The sequence below is a fragment of the Lethenteron reissneri genome, chromosome 63 (assembly GCF_015708825.2).
Source record: "Lethenteron reissneri isolate LAM-NWPU_2019-01 chromosome 63, ASM1570882v1, whole genome shotgun sequence".
In the NCBI taxonomy this organism is placed as follows: domain Eukaryota; kingdom Metazoa; phylum Chordata; class Hyperoartia; order Petromyzontiformes; family Petromyzontidae; genus Lethenteron; species Lethenteron reissneri.
The window spans coordinates 8798228-8816409 of NC_083841.1; the positions used below are offsets into that span (position 1 = coordinate 8798228).

At 46.7% G+C, this 18182-nt stretch overlaps 1 protein-coding gene across 5 annotated transcripts in view; it reads left to right on the top strand.

Annotated features, from left to right (window-relative positions):
* LOC133358866 (rho GTPase-activating protein 5-like) overlaps positions 1-17334 on the top strand; it is a 30713-nt gene extending 13379 nt beyond the window's left edge. For all 5 annotated transcript variants that reach the window (XM_061577321.1, XM_061577323.1, XM_061577322.1 and 2 more), the window contains exons 2-7: positions 753-4604; positions 5716-5842; positions 8957-9034; positions 9967-10098; positions 11517-11622; positions 14136-17334. In XM_061577321.1, the coding sequence (XP_061433305.1) occupies positions 921-4604; positions 5716-5842; positions 8957-9034; positions 9967-10098; positions 11517-11622; positions 14136-14397 (4389 nt within the window). In that variant the 5' untranslated portion in view covers positions 753-920 and the 3' untranslated portion in view covers positions 14398-17334. The remainder of the gene's footprint in view (positions 1-752; positions 4605-5715; positions 5843-8956; positions 9035-9966; positions 10099-11516; positions 11623-14135) is intronic.
* The last annotated feature ends 848 nt before the right edge of the window (positions 17335-18182 follow it).

Consider the following 18182-nt stretch of genomic DNA (forward strand, 5'->3'; position numbering starts at 1 on the left):
CAGTGTGCTGAAAGCTGGATTCGAACCCAGGCTGTCATCAGTGCCAGCTCAACGCTGACCTCTGAGCGGCCTTGCCACCTCTCAAATCTGAAGTAGTGAATTCTTACACGTGTTAAATTCATTAAATGAATAATGTTTTTATATATACAGCAACCTTCATTGAAAAACACAAAGCTCTTTATACGTGATAAATTATTTAGATTTGATTTTGATCAATGCCATTGCTAGATTCCTGCTGCAAACCGCACGCTGCCACCATGAGGCAGTGACTTGTGCGTTGTGGGCTCTGGAGTTTGGTGTGGGTGGAGGCGTAGAGTTGGGATATCCGATTGTTAATCCATTTACCAAATAAGTAGAGGCGATTACTTTTTTTTATTCCAAAACTTAAACGAGAGCATGTAATAATACTTTGTAGGTTTAATTCATTCAGTTACGTAAGACATGCTGACTTTATATAATCTATGCTAACGTGTCGTTAAGCCAATGAAACATACAAAATTGTACATATGAGACTAAAAGTTTAATACGATGCAAATGAGACCAAAATAAAATGTTAATTAGACAAAAGATTGAACCCTAACTCATGGCCATCTTTTACAATTGCTGAGCTGTGGAATTGCTGCTGCCTAATGTTTGCATTGTCTACAAAAATGCAGCTCACACGTTTGCTTTGTGTTTTTTGCACTCATAGTTGTGCTGTCAATAAATAACACGTGGTGCCATGTGTTTCTGTATCCTCTCTGTCTTTACAGAGTTCCAGCTTGAGGAAACTGTTGTGGCCTTGTGCACCGTGTAATTTTGGAAGAAAAGACAAACATTGGATTTTAGAAACAATAATGTGATTTTGTAAGAAATAAAACCAAAGTGCCCATTGACCTCCCCAACAATGAACTGAGCACTCAACGTTTCACAATACAGAAATGTCCAAAAGCAAGGAGAGCCGGACCTTTAACATAAGTGTTGTTGGACTTTCTGGAACGGAAAAGGACAAGGGGGCTTCTGGAATTGGCAAATCATGCCTCTGTAACAGATTCATTAGGCCCAAAGCGGACGACTACCACACTGACCACATCACAATCCTGAGCCAGATCGACTTCAGCGGAAGGGTTGTGAACAATGACCACTTTCTCTACTGGGGCAAGGCCACGAAGACGACGGAGGAGGGCCAGGACTACGTCTTTAACGTCGTGGAGCAGACGGAGTTTATTGACGATGCCACCTACCAGGCGCACCGGATCTCCGTTCCTCAGCACTACATCAAGCGAGCCGCAGCGACCAGGCTTGCGTCAGCGGAGAAGCTCATGTACATCTGCACCGATCAGTTGGGAATCGAGCATGACTTTGAACAGCAGCCGATGCCAGACGGCAAACTGATCATCGACGGGTTTCTGTTGTGTGTGGATGTGAGCCGGGTTGCTCAGCGGAGCATGGCGGACCAGCTGAGGTTCACCGATAAGTTGTTTGTGCAGCTGAACAAATCGAAGAAGCCCATTCTGTTGCTTGCTACCAAATGCGACCGAGCCGACGAGCAGTTCCTGAAGGACGTGCAGGCCTTCGCCTCAAGCAAAAAGGTGAATCTCCCCCTGCTGGAAACGTCTGCGCAGGAGAACATCAACGTCTCGTTCGCGTTTGTGCTTTTGGCACAGATGATCGACAAACTGAAGGGGAAGCAAAAGTTGATTCCCTACTGCGAAGCGGCTAAGCAAGCCAAAGAGTTCACTCAGGCGACCACGCAGAAATACGAGGCTCTGCTGAAGCATCAGGTGAGAGATTACCACGCACTTTGGAATTTCACTCGTAGGAAGATGGAAGATTTCCCCGAGTACAAGCAAATGGTTGATACTTTGGGGCTGAAAAAAGCAGAGGTGTCCTTCAAGGAACATCTCAGAAGATTGAAGATTGAACATATTGAGCAAAAAAGGGAAGAATACCTTCAGACACTGCCAAAGGCTTTCGAGTCACTTGTCCCTGACTTAAACGAAATCGAATCCCTGTCATTGGCTGAGTTTCTGCCGCTGGTGCAAAGCAAACGTGAGTTTGGGGTGTGGTTCATTGAGCTCTCCGACTTGCCGTGGAGCGAGAGCAGACACATTGATTTGCCCAATGACAAACGTGTCCCCCTGGATTTTCTGAAGGAGTGTGGGTCTAATTCCTTTCACTCGCACATACAAATGCTGCAGACCCTGAGGAAGAAGGCAGAAATGAAAGAGAAGTTTAAGCAACTCCTTGAAAGTTCCAGCTGCATCTTTCCTGGAAAACCTTGGGAAGAGGTTTATTCATTGTCCGCCATCTACACCAAGGAATGCTATCAAACGATATCTGAGAAGGAGAGAATTGACATCTACCAAGACATCCAGAAGCATAAGATTGAAAAGGCGAAGAATGACTACCAGGAAATGCTCCTGGAACACTCGGAGACATTTGCGGATGTGGATAGGAATGAGGCGTTCAACCACGACAAGATTGGAGAGATCATGCAGGACCTGGAGGACGACCTCAGGTACAAGGCATTGCGCTTTGTGCCAGCAGAGCGCGACGCCCTCATCCTCAAGCACATATTCTTCGTGCATCACCCGACCAAGGAGTCCTGCTTCAGTCGACTGGGCTGCGTGGATCTGCAGGTGGAGCAGCTTCTGTCCAACGTCGTCTCGAAGGTTGGCCAGAGGAGCACGGATAATCTCTCGGATTCCCGCGGCGAGGACAAGCTCGGCGTGTTCGTGTTCGGGAAGGATGGGCTCGGGCACGAGCTGTCTAGAGAAATATCCAGACAGTCGACGGGCAACAAGCTCAACATCAACGACAAGAACTACGCACTGGACCTGAAAGTCGTTGACGGAGATGTCGCGGCCTTCACAACTGCGATGCAAAATCCCTGCTTTAATGGTAGACCCGGTGGATACCTGTGTGCTTTCAATTCCTTGGATTCTTTAAAATGTTTAACGGAGTCTTTAGAAAGAATGACAAACGTCTCAACTGGCAACAGAAAAGACGGTCTCTCCGGAAATATTCCCATCGTATTGTTGTTGGCCAATCACAAAGATGTGGCCAATAGAACATACCCGCTGCTCAGGCAGCAAGCACAGCAAGCGGCCAATAAATACCAGATCGCCTTCGTTGACAGCTCAGGTGACTCGGTGCTAAAGGCCTTCCAAGAGGCTCAGGTCAAGCAGGCGCTGGTCCATATCGCCATTTCGTGTCATCAGGAAGTGGTGCCACCGAAAGTGATCGGGCGCAGCGACCTCACCGAAGCAGATCTCTACGTCACGATGTGCGTCATGTGTGGGGACCCCTTCACCGTGGACCTGGTACTGACGCCTTTCTTTGAGTCTCGCTTCTGTACCTTCGGGCAGCCTGGCCAGGTGGATTCCGTGAGCTTGGAGATGTTCCTTGGGGCCCACCGTAAGAAGATTAAGATCACAATCATGTCGTATCACATGGCGACACTGAGGAGGGACGATCTGACCCATGGCCACATCCTCGTTTACTCGGCGAAGAGAAAAGCGTCCATGGCAACGATGCGCGCCTTCCTCTCTGACGTGCCCGATGTCATTCCTGTGCAGCTCGTAGCAATAACCGAGAGCCAAAATGAGTTTTTCGAGAATGTCGTAGCGAAGGAATTGGTCAGCGAGGGGGAGCACATTGCCAGTGAAATCGGAGGGAGGTTCTGCACCGTTCCTGCCCAGTCGCATTTCCACCGTCAAACCGAGGTGTTCACACCTTTCTTCGCGGAGGCCCTGGAGAAACGACCTCTCGTCGAGGAGGAATTCCGCTTTGATCCCACAATGAACGTCAGCAGTGAGGCTCTGAACCAGAGCGGCACATTTTCATCATCGTCCTTGTCTGATTCCGACGACGACGATTGCCAGCCGCCCTACAGCCCTGCCAGCGATGAGACGCAGCTGCTTCCGAACATGTCCAGGAGCAGACCGATGGATTTGGAAGGGAACAGTCTCCCAGTTAGTTCTGCTTCACTGCCGCACGACAGCGAGCGCAATCGTAAGGTGCTTCCGCCGAAGCCTGCAAAACCCGCAGAGCGTTTGGGGGTGAGCAAACTCGATCCTAAGCTAATAGAAAAAATAAATGAAACTATGAGTAAAGGCCCCACAAAGGCGCAGCTGTCTCGAGCTCCTCTAGCTCATGCCGAGGACACCGAAATCGCAGACGTCCCCGCAGCAGCAGCCGCCGACACCAAGACCTGGTCGATGACAAAGCTGTTCACGCGCTCGAGGGCAACTCTGAACGGCTCTGACACGGAGGAAAGTGCGACGGAGCAGGAAAGGAGGAAGGGCCAACCGGTGGTGCGGAGGCGGTCGTCCTACAGGTACAGGTCGGAGACCCTGCTGCGGAGGCAGGTGTACCCGTCGGAGGTGCTGGGGAACGGCGAGCAGGGACGCAGTGGTGGGGCAGTAGCGCCGCGTGACGGAGGGCGCAGGGCGGTACGGGGCGGGCACCATGCAGACTCGGCGCCGCTGCTCTCTCCGGGCGCCGAAGGGAGCAGCTGCGGCATCGACAACCCCGCGGCCGACCTTGACGATGCTCCGCGGGTACGGGCAGCCGAGGGTGGAAAGAAGAAGGCCGCCAAACTGAAGGACTCGAAGCTCAAGGTGAGTCGCAGAAGGCATTGGCTTTCATTGTTTATTTACCTTAACCCCCTGTACTCCTCACTATCACACTACTACACCGTGCCTACACCCCCAGTACTCCTCACTATCACACACTACCGTTCTTACACCTTGAACACACCCTCACTGTCACGCACTACCATGCCTACACTCCCAGTACTCCTCACTCTCACACTACACCATGCCTACACCCCCAGTACTCCTCACTATCACACTACACCATGTCTACACCCCCAGTACTCAGTATCACGCACTACCATTCCTACACCCCCAGTACTCCTCACTATCACACACTAACCTGCCTACACCCTCAGTACTCCTCACTATTACACTATACCATGCCTACACCCTCAGTACTCCTCTCTATCACACACTACCGTGCCTACACCCCCAGTACTCACTATCACGCACTACCATGCCTACACCCCCAGTACTCCTCACTATCACACACTAACCTGCCTACACCCTCAGTACTCCTCACTATTACACTACACCATGTCTACACCCCAGTACTCCCTCACTTTCACACGCTACCATGCCTACACCCTCAGTACTCCTCTCTCACACACTACCGTGCCTACACCCCCAGTACTCCCTCACTATCACGCACTACCATGCCTACACCCTCGTTACTATCACACTACACCATGCCTACACCCCCAGTACTCCTCACTATCACACTACACCATGCTGCCACCCCCAGTACTCAGTATCATGCACTAACCTGCCTACACCCCCAGTACTCACTATCACACTACACCATGCCTACACCCCAGTACTCCTCACTATCACACTACACCATGCCTACACCCCCAGTACTACTCACTATCACGCACTACCGTGCCTACACCCCCAGTACTCCTCACTATCACACGCTACTGTGTCTACACCCCCAGTACTTCTCACTATCACGCACTACCATGCCTTCACCCCCAGTACTCCCTCACTATCACACACTACCATGCCTACACTACCAGGACTCCCTATCATACACGACCTTGTACCGACTACCATTGCTCCACCTGCTCTCCGTGACCTGGCCAAGTTGATAAAAAAATATATATTTTTTTGTTTTCTCCTTGAATTTTTCTAGCCCAAAAAGAAGAAGGGCAAGAACAAAAACGCTTACTTCGGGGTGCCACTCAAAGACCTCGTGGATCTACCAGACCAGCCCATCCCCGTGTTCTTGAAGAAATGTGTGGAGTACATTGAGCGGAATGGTGAGAATGTTGTTCATGTGGGAAGGAATGCCCGCATAACGTTCGTGGCTCCGTAATTGTTTCATGCTCCTTTTTGCGGATGTTTCCCCCTTACGCTCCGAGACGCTTGCAGATAACACAGTGATGCCATGTCATGCCGAGTCAGATTTGGATGTCGTGTGAGGCTGGCATAACTAACTAATAACTAACGAACTAACTTTTTTATTTTATGATGTAAGAAGGCCCACCGAGCCGCCTTTTTTCAGAAGCGACCTGGCTATCACAAATAATACCGCAACAAAGTGGCATATCACTGTGTGGAAATATACAGCCATATTCTTTAAATGCACATTGATTCTAAATATGCAGGGAAAAAACCGGGGGACCCGGAGATAAATCCACGCAAACCACGATGAGAGAGACATGCAAACTCCAAATATACAGCAGGTGTCAGGGTTGGGATCAAACCCACGGCCTCCTGCATACCAGGTGAGTTAGTTAATATCTCGCTACTGCGGCTCACTTGTAGTTCGGCTCTGTTACATGACAGTGGGAAAAAAACACCCATATCTTGCTGGCACAGTACGGTTGTGCAAGCAGAACGGGGTGGTGGGGCAGTGAGATATGTATGACGAGATGCTGCTCCAGGTTTGTTACCTAGTAATTCCAATGGGGCATTGGCTGGTGGTGGCTGTGGAGGCAGCGGGGGTTGGTGGATCACACACCCGTTGTGAAACTCCCTTCTCGTGCGTATCGAGGAGGTTTCCACATACTTTGGCTCGACCAGGAGAAGACTGTATAGCAAAAATGTGGACACCTGTTCCAGCTGTAGGAGACAAGAGTGTTGCCTCCTCGCATGCATAGGTTTTTCTCCCATTACTCTTGTTTCCTCCCCCCTATATAATCACTTGTTAATTATCTGAGAACACATTAATATATATAGAGGACCGCAGAGCTCGGGGAGTGGTGGTGGGGTATTTTTATGCAGCCTCATTGCCTGGCTGCTGCTGCCACCTTTCCAATCGTCAGCGGTTCATCCTTGTCCCTGTTGAATAATAATGCAATTTATAACGCACGCAAATTTGCGGACGTAACGGCCGCAACTCATTATATGAGAATGTGCGAGTACAGCAATCCCTTGCCAGCCGCGGGGGGTTAAGTTCCTGAAAACCCCCGTGGTAGGCAAGCCCCAAACGCTTATGGAGAATAGGGGGTTAGGCTCCTGAAAACCCCCATGGTTGGCAAAACCATTGTACTATGTGGCGGCCGTGGTGGTGGCGCAGTGTTACAAGTTGGAATTGTTATTCTGGCTATTGACAACGCTTCACGCAGGGCCAAAGTCGGCAGCAATCGTTCCATTCTATTCCCACTGTGCAAGTGACCATGTAAGTGTACTTGGCTATTACCTCCGAGCCAGTGCAGCATTTGTGTGGCGATTTACAGGGTGTGTGAATACAGTCATTGGGGTATGCCAAGTTCATTGATGAGGTTCCACCAGTGTCTTTGAGGAGGAATGGCAAAGCCAGGAGGTATGCGACGATGTTTGGGTCTCAAATTGGGTGTTAATTCTGGACATCCTCGTAAAACAGTTTTTTAGTTCCGGCACAAAACGTCAAGTGGCCAACAACAAACAGTAATAAATAAGAGTTAACTATTTCCTTAATTCGTGAGTGGGTTATTAGATGCAGTATGTGTGTTAAACTTCTTTTGAACCGTACATAACCAACCGTGCTAATTAGACGTGCAGGGAAAAGGACAACAAACGAAACACAAAGCAGTTCTAAAGAAATTAGTTTTCAATCTAGATTTAAAAGTGCATAGCTCCAGTGGCTTCTTAATTTCGGAATGAAGAGCTTTCCAAATTGCCACAGAAGCGCATCTGAAAGCATGCAATACAATGACCCTCTTTGTTCGATGGCTCCCAAAAGCCGATGCAAGGATGACCCGAGTTCGCGTGATGGTTTATGCTCGTTGACGAGATCGGCAAGGTATCGTGGTTCATTTGTGGCAAACATGTTGTGTGTACAGTCATGAGTGCAACCTTAGAATGTATTCGTTCGGGCAACCGTAAGCCAATGCAGCTCAACAAAGATTGGACGGACATGGTCAGATCTTTCAGTACCTGTCACAACATTTGCGAAATTATTTTGTACATGCTGCTGCTTGGAAATGTTTTTGACCAATGTCCCATAGGGTAATGAGTTTCAATTATCGATCATTGCTGATACTATGCTGCATGCCACCATGTTGGCTATTTCACTACTCAATAGTGGTCGATATGAAAAATGCAGAAACTGTGACTATATTTTGTACGTGGTGATCAAACAACATATTCTGGTCGAGTATGGTGCCGAGGCTCTTTAGATACAAGTAGAAAACTGAATGCTGGAGTCTGTGACCACCACACCTCATCCTCCCACAAATATTTTCGCCTGAGTCTTGAGTGCCAACCAACAGACCCTCCAATCGGTTAAACAGCATCTTGTTTCGTGCAAACCGCATTTGCGCCGCTTTGTGTGCAATCTTCCAACTTTGACTTCACTGCGGTGTACAATTCTGTACACCACAGCGTGTTGTTTGTGACCTGAAGTGTGGTGGTTGAACACAGTGTGTAATGGAAGACAACAGTCAAGTGTCTTCTAGACCGACTCAACATGGGTGAAGGAATCGATGAGTGAAGTTCATGGGAATAGTAACCATGGTAGTAGCGGCATAAGAGTGATAAGGAGGGGACTTACTACTGGTGAGTGAGCTAATCAGTGGGTGCTGGATCATCAATCGCCCTGACTGCTTTGAGGTTTGTATGTTTATTGCTGACAACTAACAACTGTGCTGTTTATTCCATGTGGTTTTTATTATTATTCTATAAAACTAAACTAAACTTTTATTTTACCAGGTAAGGCCCACTGAACTATTTAGCTCTTTTTCAGAAGCGACATGGTCACAAATGATTGCTCGACAAAGTGGGTTATCATGTGGAAATGTATAGCAGCCAAATACGCAAACTCCAAATTTTCAGCAGGCATCAGGGTCGGGATTGAACCCACGATCCTCCTGTATACCAGATGAGGTAGTTAACATCTCACCATCGTGGCACTTTCTAATGTTGAAATCTGTTTTTTGTGTGTTTTTTAGGCCTGCATAATGAAGGGCTGTATCGAGTTTCTGGGAATAAGGTCGACCAGAAAAACATATTACAACAGTTCGAGAAAGGTGGTGTTACAATTTAAATTAACCCGCATGCACAGCAAGTGTCGGTCTAAATGTTCTGTTGCCGGTTGAGGACATGTCCCGGGTTTGAATCTGGGCAACCACGCTTGTTTAAAACCGGATCCTCAAGTGTAGAGAAGAGTAGATGCTATCAGACCGATCGTCAAGAGTGCACTTCAGTTAATTTCCATAGGGGCACGCCCCTAGACGCAGTGAATGGGGAAAGAGTTCTGCCCTTAATAAGAATAATAATTACAGCTTATGTAGCACCCTTCATAAAATCTCTAGGCGCTTAATGTTAGTGATTGAATATTTATACAGGGTTTGTTTATTGTTGACATGGGCATGCATTGTAACGTGTGGAATTGAAGGGCATCGCCTCTTCTGCTGAGGAGCTCTCAGTGGCTGTGATTCCATAGCATCACTGTTGAAGCAGGAAAGTCTGCGTCTTTTTTACAGTTTATGAGCACAGGGCACAATGGCAAAAATATTTAAGCAAACACAGCACTTTGTAAATTGTAATAGATACGAGTCAACCACTCCTGTTGGGTTTACAAAGGCATGGTATTCTTCTTGCCCTTGCGGATGCAGAACATTTAAGCCAGGAGCTTAAAGGCAGGGAATGGGAATTTGAGGATGGATGGTCCCTCATTCCTGCAGAGCCGAGTGTGTGATTTACAAATAACTGAGGGGGTTCAGGGGGGGGGCAGTAAGGATGCTGGGAGTTTTTTGCCCCTCCTCCAGGGGTGGACAGGAACCAATTGCTGCCTTTCCGGGACTTTAATCAGTAATACTTAGTTAATGTGCCCTTCCTCGTATGTCACCGTTTGGGCTCTGTATTGTTGAAATACAATAAAAACATAAAAAGCAGGTTACTTTGCGCGTCGTAAGCATTGTTCACACGCTGCCTTTCCCCTACCCCCACTGTGCTCCAGATCACAACTTTGACATCTCCAGCCTCAACGTGACGGTGCACACAATCACTGGAGCACTCAAGTCCTTCTTCACGGAACTGCCGGATCCGCTTCTGCCTTACAACATGCAGAAGAGCTTGGCTGATGCAGTCGGTAAGAGCTTTCGGCAATCTGTGTGAATATACCTTGTTAGTACTGCAAGTAGTAGTCATATTGACTTTTAGACATAGCGTTTTTTATACAACTGCATCATACGACACCGTGCAATCCGCAGACGTGAAGACACGTAGATTAAAATCTTGAAAATAAGAATAGGTTTTACCCTTTCTGGCAATAAAACAGGAATTGTGTTCAGATGTTCAAATGCCAAATAGATACATTTTGCAAGGCATCAAGTCTGCGTTAACCACATATCTGTGGCAAAACATGCAAACAAACATGCTCTGGTAATATATACATTGTGTGTTAATGCAGATTTAATGCCTTGCAAAATGTATCTATTTGGTGTTTTAACATCTTAACACCTGTTTTATATCCAGAAAGGGTAACACCTATTCTTACTATTTTTCATTATTTTTAATACTGGCAAAAAGGTCCCATAGACATAAGGAATGAGTTTTCAATCTAGATTATTTCAAAGTGTATAGCTCCAGTGGCTTCCTAATATCTGAAGGAAGTGCATTCTGAACAGCCGCAGAAGCACATTTGAAAGTGCACAATCATGGTGACCATTTTGCTTGATGGTTAGCGATAGGGCCTATTGGTTGCAAAAACCTGTCCGTGTATTTCTCATGCTTTATAATCACCAGTTTAGTGCTGAGGCTTTTGCGACCAAAAAACCCCTTGTGGATGTATAACTGTTGTGCCCAGGATCTCACTTTGTTTGAGATGAACATCTTATCTTAATGTAATTTACATAGCACCTTAACTAAGGCGCTTATCGGAGAATTAAGAACGGTACAACAACGCGTGTGTGAATGTAATAGTGGGGATGAGGTGAATAAAATAGACGAGAGGAAGGAATGGGAGCGAATCTGTGATGATGCGTGAATTTGGTGAAAGTTAAATCGATGACAGTAAATGATGAATGGATTGAATGAATGGGGTTAATGAGCGATAGCCATATGATGAGAATATGAACCTCATTGTTGGCAATTCCGTCCCACCACGCACATAAACGCCGCGACCCACCTGGCGCGGATCATTCTGTTGTCATATCGTCCAAGCGCAGCGAGGACGAATACGCAGAAGAAACAACACTTTTAATTTTTATTAGCGCATCATGTAGAGCTCGTCGAGAGGAATACATTTCTGTATCGTTCACCTTCAACAGACATAAAATGATGTCGCAATGTAGTTTATCTGAGAGCCGGGGGCTTATGGGACCCCGGAGTCCTGCCATAAAGTTCATATGAAGAGGAAACGATCACGGTGGTGGTTATGAGGGGGAGATTAGGGGGGTCATGGGGTGAACTAGGGAACAAAAGTAAGTTTTTAGTGAGGAGCGGGAAATTGTGAGCGAAGGTGACTTTCATGCACTTGTGAGATGAGCTGTGTGTGTTTTTTTGCAGGCATCACCGTTGAAAAGGAAATGCTCGCATCTCTTCAGGACTTTGTGAAAAAGCTCCCGCTTGTAAATTACGAAGTCTTCAAATTCATTATTACGCATTTCTACAGGTGTGTGCTCTTGTGGTTTAACTCATGTGTCTTTCGTGATGCCACCGGTTAGAAGTGCACTGCTGTGCGTTCGCTTTATAGATGGAAGTTTTTTGTTGTGGGCAATTTCACTCTCATCATCAATGCCTGTGTCTCTCATTTCACTCTCATCAGAAGTCTACTCGGATAAAAACTTCGTTCGTTTCTCAGTCCACTTGTCCTGGTGAGGGTCACGACGGGAGTTTGTTGAGTAGGGTGTCCAGACCCCCCTTTCCCTGGCGATGGACTCTAGCTCTTCCTGGGGAATTCCCAGGCGTTCCCAGGCCAGCGGAGTGACATAGTCCCACCAGCGTGTCAGAAATAACAGTCATGAATATTTTGTACCTGACCAGATGGCCATCGCCTTAATGCCACCCGGGATAGAGCACCCAATTTCTTCCTCACTGCACCTGATAGAATTCAACGTAAATCTGTCAGGGTGATTTGATGACCCAGCACTCGCTGATTCACTCCAGTCACCTCCCTATCACTCTGCTATCACTACTATCATCTTTACCGTTGGCATTAACTTCCCTTGATTCCTCTAACATTTTGAACTTGGTTTACCAGACACACACTGTTTTATCTCATCAGTATTGTGTCCAACCACCTCCACTGCAGGTCGCAGCAACGCACTCACCCACTCACATGACAACAACGACCACCATTCGCCATGAAGTGGCGGTGACGTCACCACAGCGAGTGTGCCAGGCTAAGTGTACTTTGAGACCACGTGAAGTGTTGAAGGCTCACTGGCGAGGTTACGTGAAAGACCCCAGGTCCCATGGGTTGATGAGCTGAGATGGCTGGCAGATACGATACCTGTGCTGCCTACTGTGCCAACTTGCTCCTTGTTATGAGTTTCGCTCTTTTGCCCTCTGCTTTTGTTGGAGGGCAACTGCTTCCATCCGTTCAATAGCTGCCTTCACGAGCTTCCACAGGGGCCAGTTTTGACACCACTAGTTCCAGTATTCGGAAAGTCCACTCAGCTCCACATCCTCCTGTACCACATCAGCCCATCTCTTTTCTAGCTCGTGCCGTACCCGTTTAGCCCCCTCTTATCCGGCTAAACAGAAGCTGCTTGGGCACGCAGTGGTTGGGCATGCGGACTGCATGACTCAGCCAACGCAGCCTTGCCTGCGAGAGGAGTTCACCAATGGGACAGTTTCCACATCTTTCAAGGATCCAGCCTGGTTAAACCCACGTTCAGGGCAACCACCAGTCCGCCTGACACGCCCTGACGGACTTCACAGGTGGTAACGATGGTGTGCCATGGTCCACTAGCTCCCCGAATTCACACAGCAGGCTGTCACATAGTAGTTCGCTCCATCGATGGTTCGGAAGCGGCACATGCCACCCCCTGGTGACACTGGAAGCGGTTTAACTGATGTTCCCCACTCCGATTAGCACGGTTGGCTTAGTACAGTGATAAATAAGTTTAACTTACATATGTAATGAGTACCGTATTTTCCCGCATATAACCCTCGGGGTTAACCACTTTTTACAAACAAAACAAGACCCTGTGGGGTATGTGGAGGTGCAGGCTATCCCAAAAATATTTTACACATGTGATATGTCATAACTCGTTTAATGTTTTCATGGTAGGACTATCCACTATGCAACACTTACCTTTGACTAAAGCACTGCTGAATAAACCACTCACACTAAAATTGCACATGTTATCACGTTTTAAATAATTCGAATTGTTTGTACAATGAAACGACAATGTTTGAAGTGGGTGCACTTGGTTTACCGTAATACTTCCAGTGGCTGTAGGGGGGTGCGAAAGTTTTAGCTGAGGCTATGGATTGCACAATGGGAAGGGCCTTAACAAGCGTCTACCAGAGGCGGAATCATAATTGCCGAGTCCCTTAGGCCGCTGCTATTGGCTGAGCACTGCCGTATACAGTCGCGACCATGAGCTTTGTTTCACACTTCCAATGGCTTTGTTGCCAGGAGGCAATGGCGTTACCGTAGTGCCGCTATTGTCTGCGCAGCGCGCAATCTACCAGCGCTAAAACTGTACAGGGGTAACTACCAGTCCAGTAGCTGTAATATGATGAGGTCGAATGCTGGTAAGCCTAACAGTACGCTTACTTATGGTACTTATCTACCAGGTGTTACTTATTTATTGGATATTTACTTTCGTTACTTATTTACTGTTTTAAGTTCACTCGTTTCCGGTTAGTTTGTTTTCTTTGTGCACGTTATGATTTTAATGTTAACAATTGATGGTGGAATGGATTATAAATGTAAACTTTGTATTAATATGATGGAATTAAGCTGCGGTAACGACGTTAAAGATATGAATGCATGCGGGGTATATGGAGGTGCGGACTATCTGAAAATTTTTTACACAAAATGCTGTTTTTGCGGGGTATATGCGTCTGCAGGTTATATGCGTATGCGGGCTATATGCGGGAAAATACGGTAGTGCAGGAAACGGCCAGTGACAAGCTATGCGCGTGAATTCTAAACGTGCGTCTCGCGTGCAGGGTGTGCCAGCACAGCGCCACCAACAAGATGTCCGAGGAGAATCTGTCCATCTGCTTCTGGCCCACGCTGATCAAGCCCAACTTCAGCGACAATACCACCATCATGGGGAAGATGGTGAGCCGCACTCCCATCCGGCCTTTCATCGTCCACTGCCCTCGCATCTTCCACGGCCGCGATGATCTCCCGCTGGGACCAGACGACTCCGTGGCTGCCGCCGAGGCCCTGCCGGCCGAGGGAAGGCTGGTGGACATCGAGGGATAGAGAGCCCAAAGTGTTGAATTGCATTCGGACATAATCACCGGGTTCAATCCGTTTGCAAATGTGCGCACGTGTGTGTGTTTTGCGGGTAAGCGGTGGTCAAGCAGTTATTTAGCGCACTGCACAACGAACCTGGCGGCCCGAGTTCAATTCCCGCTCACGGCCAACATCGGTGACGATTATCTGAGCCGGGCCTGGGCCTCCCCTAGGACGACTCAACCTCAAATTAGTACCCAGTGCGGTGTCTGAAAACATCACCAATGGGGAGACAAAGGCGGCCAGGCGCGGTGCTGGCCACCCACCCCCTTGTGCACCATACCTGCACAACGAACCTGGCGGCCCGAGTTCGATTCCCGCTCATGGCCAACATCGGTGACGATTATCTGAGCCGGGCCTGGGCCTCCCCTAGGACGACTCAACCTCAAATTAGTACCCAGTGCGGTGTCTGAAAACATCGCCACTGGGGAGACAAATGCAGCCAGGCGCGGTGCTGGCCACCCACCCCCTAGTGCGCCATACCGGCCTTCATCGGTGCTCGCTAACAGCACTTGCCCCAACAGTCTGTTACAGGCTATACGTGGTGGGGGGGTGATCTTTGTTTTTATGTTTTGCGGGTACAGAGTGGGGGTTGCGAGTGTGCGTGCTTGAAACGTGGGGAAAATGTGTGAAAGCTGCCTGTATCCGCTGCCCCCACGTGAGAAGCAGTGTAGAATGTAAGACGAGCGTTGCACTTCTCTCGGGGAGTTTATGACAGCCAACAGGGTACATTTATAAGCTTCACTTTGCCTGTCCGTGGTACTAAACAGTTATTTTTGCTCGAATTTTAACTAGAGGCCCTCTAGTCGAATGTGGATTTCATATTTTTAATGTTAAAAAGTGGAATGTTTGTCAAGAAGCTGATGTAGTGGTTATGTTTCACTGTGGCGGATAAGGTCCTGGGGAGTAGCATAACATCTGAAATACTGGTTTCAATGCTGGTGATTTGTGCTTTTTTCATTGTAGATGTGCAGACTGCTCATTGTTCTTCATATATGTTCTCTCCCAAACTGTTAATTTTGTTTGTAAACATTGATTTGAATTTATATCTATATTAATGCTAAGTTTTCTCAAACTTTTGATTTCAAAAACTATTGTGTATCATAATGTTGCCCAGATTTTTTGGAGATCTATACTTTCTATTTATTTTTCTCTTTCTTTTTATCAACGTGTTTCTACGTTTTATGCCAAATGCTTCGGGTTTGCGCGCGAGGGAAGCAACGTCCTACTGATCTGTAAATAGGTCACGATTTCGTATTATTACACTTGGCTGTGATGAAAGCAGGTAACAAACTGAAAAACCACCACACGCATGACTGATTTTCTTATGAATTTGAATCTTAAAAAGGTGTTAATTTGCCCTCGGTAATCTGGGTAAAGATTGGGGCGCGAAGGTGGCGAGATGTTAACTGCCTCAGAAGATATGCAGGAAGTCGTGGGTTCAATCCCAACCCTGATGCCTGTATATATTTAGTTCTCCCCATAGTCGCGTGGATTTTTCTCCGGATCTTCCGGTTTTTCCCTCCACATTTAGAATCAACATGCATTTGGAGTATTTGGCTGCTTTCAATGTCCACGTGATAAGCCACTTTTCATTTGTAATAGCCAGGTCGCTTCTGAAAGAGAGCAATATAGCTCAGTGGACCTTACCTGGTAAAATATTTGTTTGAATTGTTTTTGTTTAAAAGCAAATCTCCGTTTGCAGAACCACCCCAATGGCAGTGGGCGCATGGTGATGATTTTCTCCAGTGAAGCGATCATCGCTCTTTAGCACTTTCCATTCTGCATACAGCTGAGCAATTGGTTCGGCCACTTTTCCCGTAAACTCTACAGTAGCCGCCGTCTGGCCACTGCTGGGTCATCAAAACTGGAGAATAACTTCTCTGCCGTGACCAAATAAACATACAATAGTTGTAAATTGTAGAGCGGTGGAAGTGCGACAGAGGGACCATGCTCTACACTTGAAATCGTGAATCTCCTGAGTCCTGCACGCAGTCAATTTCACAAGTTGAGGAAAACGGATGTACTGTAAAGGAGTTGACAATTATATATCTAATGATACTCAGTATAATTCAACACAATCTTAAATTAACTTGGAATTGTCCTGTACAATGGCTTAAACAGACTATGGAGTTACTTATTCTCAAGATAACAATAGGTGCATTGAGTTGTGCGGTTCTCCAGTAATTGTGAGTACCGCGGTTCTGATTGATATACTGTGTACAGGCTATACCACTGCAGTTCATAGTCATTATACCACTAGAGTCCATGTGCACATCAAGGGCAATAAAGCACGGAAGTGTGTGACTCATGCGATCACAGTTTGAGCGGCGGACCCGATTACACCGTGCGTCGCCTCCACATGACAATGTGATGCGTGAGGGCGTGATGTGACGCGTGACAATGTGAAGCGTGAGGACATGACGATGCGTGATGATGTGAGGCGTTAGGAACGTCCGTGCCACGTGGGGGTTGTCCTGTGTTAAAGCTTTACAAACCTAATTTTTGATCAAAGAGTGGAAGTAATAATGATTATCAATAACATAACCCTTTAGCTGATACACTTACAGTGGTTGTATCAGTGTTTGACTACTATGTAAAACCTTCAATGTGATTTAGCCAACTGTTTCAGGTTGTTCAGCGAGAGCATATCATTTTTACAGGTGCACATATTATTCATGAGTTTTTTTGTTGGGGCGTTGCATGTAGTGATAATTATATACATTTTCTGCATTTTTACGCTTTACTGAAATGCAAACCTCTTGAGTTAAGTAGACAAGTTACTTGAATATAAATGTTGTGAACTGTTGTTTCTTTGTATTATTAAAAGATTAACATGCAAGTCCACGGTTGTCCATGTTTATAGATCATGTTATTCCTATGCCAATTACGGTTTGCTATATTGTTAAAAAAAACTAGTTTTTGATAAACTATCCATTTGTGGTGATGATCATTAAAAAAAAACATTGCCATTTGTGTTGCTATTTTGAAATTGGGTAAATACACTTGATATGATTTAAGTGAAAATGGTAAGTGCTTTAGTAATGTGTTTAGTCCCACGAATGGGAATGCTATCTATGCGTATTGAGAAGAAAAAAACGTATTTTGTATTTAGAAGCTTTACAGATTTAAATTGTATAGTTTTTGTTAAACGAGTAAAGTTTACTGTTTTGATGTTCTGTAAACGCATCTCACGAATGCCTTCATCTCATTTTATTAACATTTGCCTGTTTAATCGGTTTGGTGTATAATTTCTGGGGAGGGGGGGGGACATGCCTGCTGTATAATCAAACTGTACAAAAATAAAGTTAGGTTTTAACGTGTTTTTTTTCATTTGCCATTTTGTCCGGTTTGCAATTTGACCTGCTCACTGCCCAATCCCATCTCCAATGCGTGTGCCCCCTTGTGTTTCCGCTCGGCTATCTGCCCACGTTGAGCCGCACCACTCCTCCCTGCCCGCTCACAACTGAACATTGCCGTGATGCAGGTAGCATTTCTATTCTTTAAGTTTTTATTATTAATTCATAGCTGATCGAAAAAAATAACTTCCCTCGTGCCCGATCCCATCAGATGTTAGAAGCTCAGCAGAATTGAGCCTGGATAGTGCCTTGGGTGGGTCACCACCATGCATACAATAGCTATTAAAGAAAGCCCTTCATGTGTATATACAGGCGTGTCTCTAATGAGCGTTCGTGCGAGAATTCGCTGTCACGGGCAATTTGAATTCGGACCCATTTGTTTGCGAAACCAGC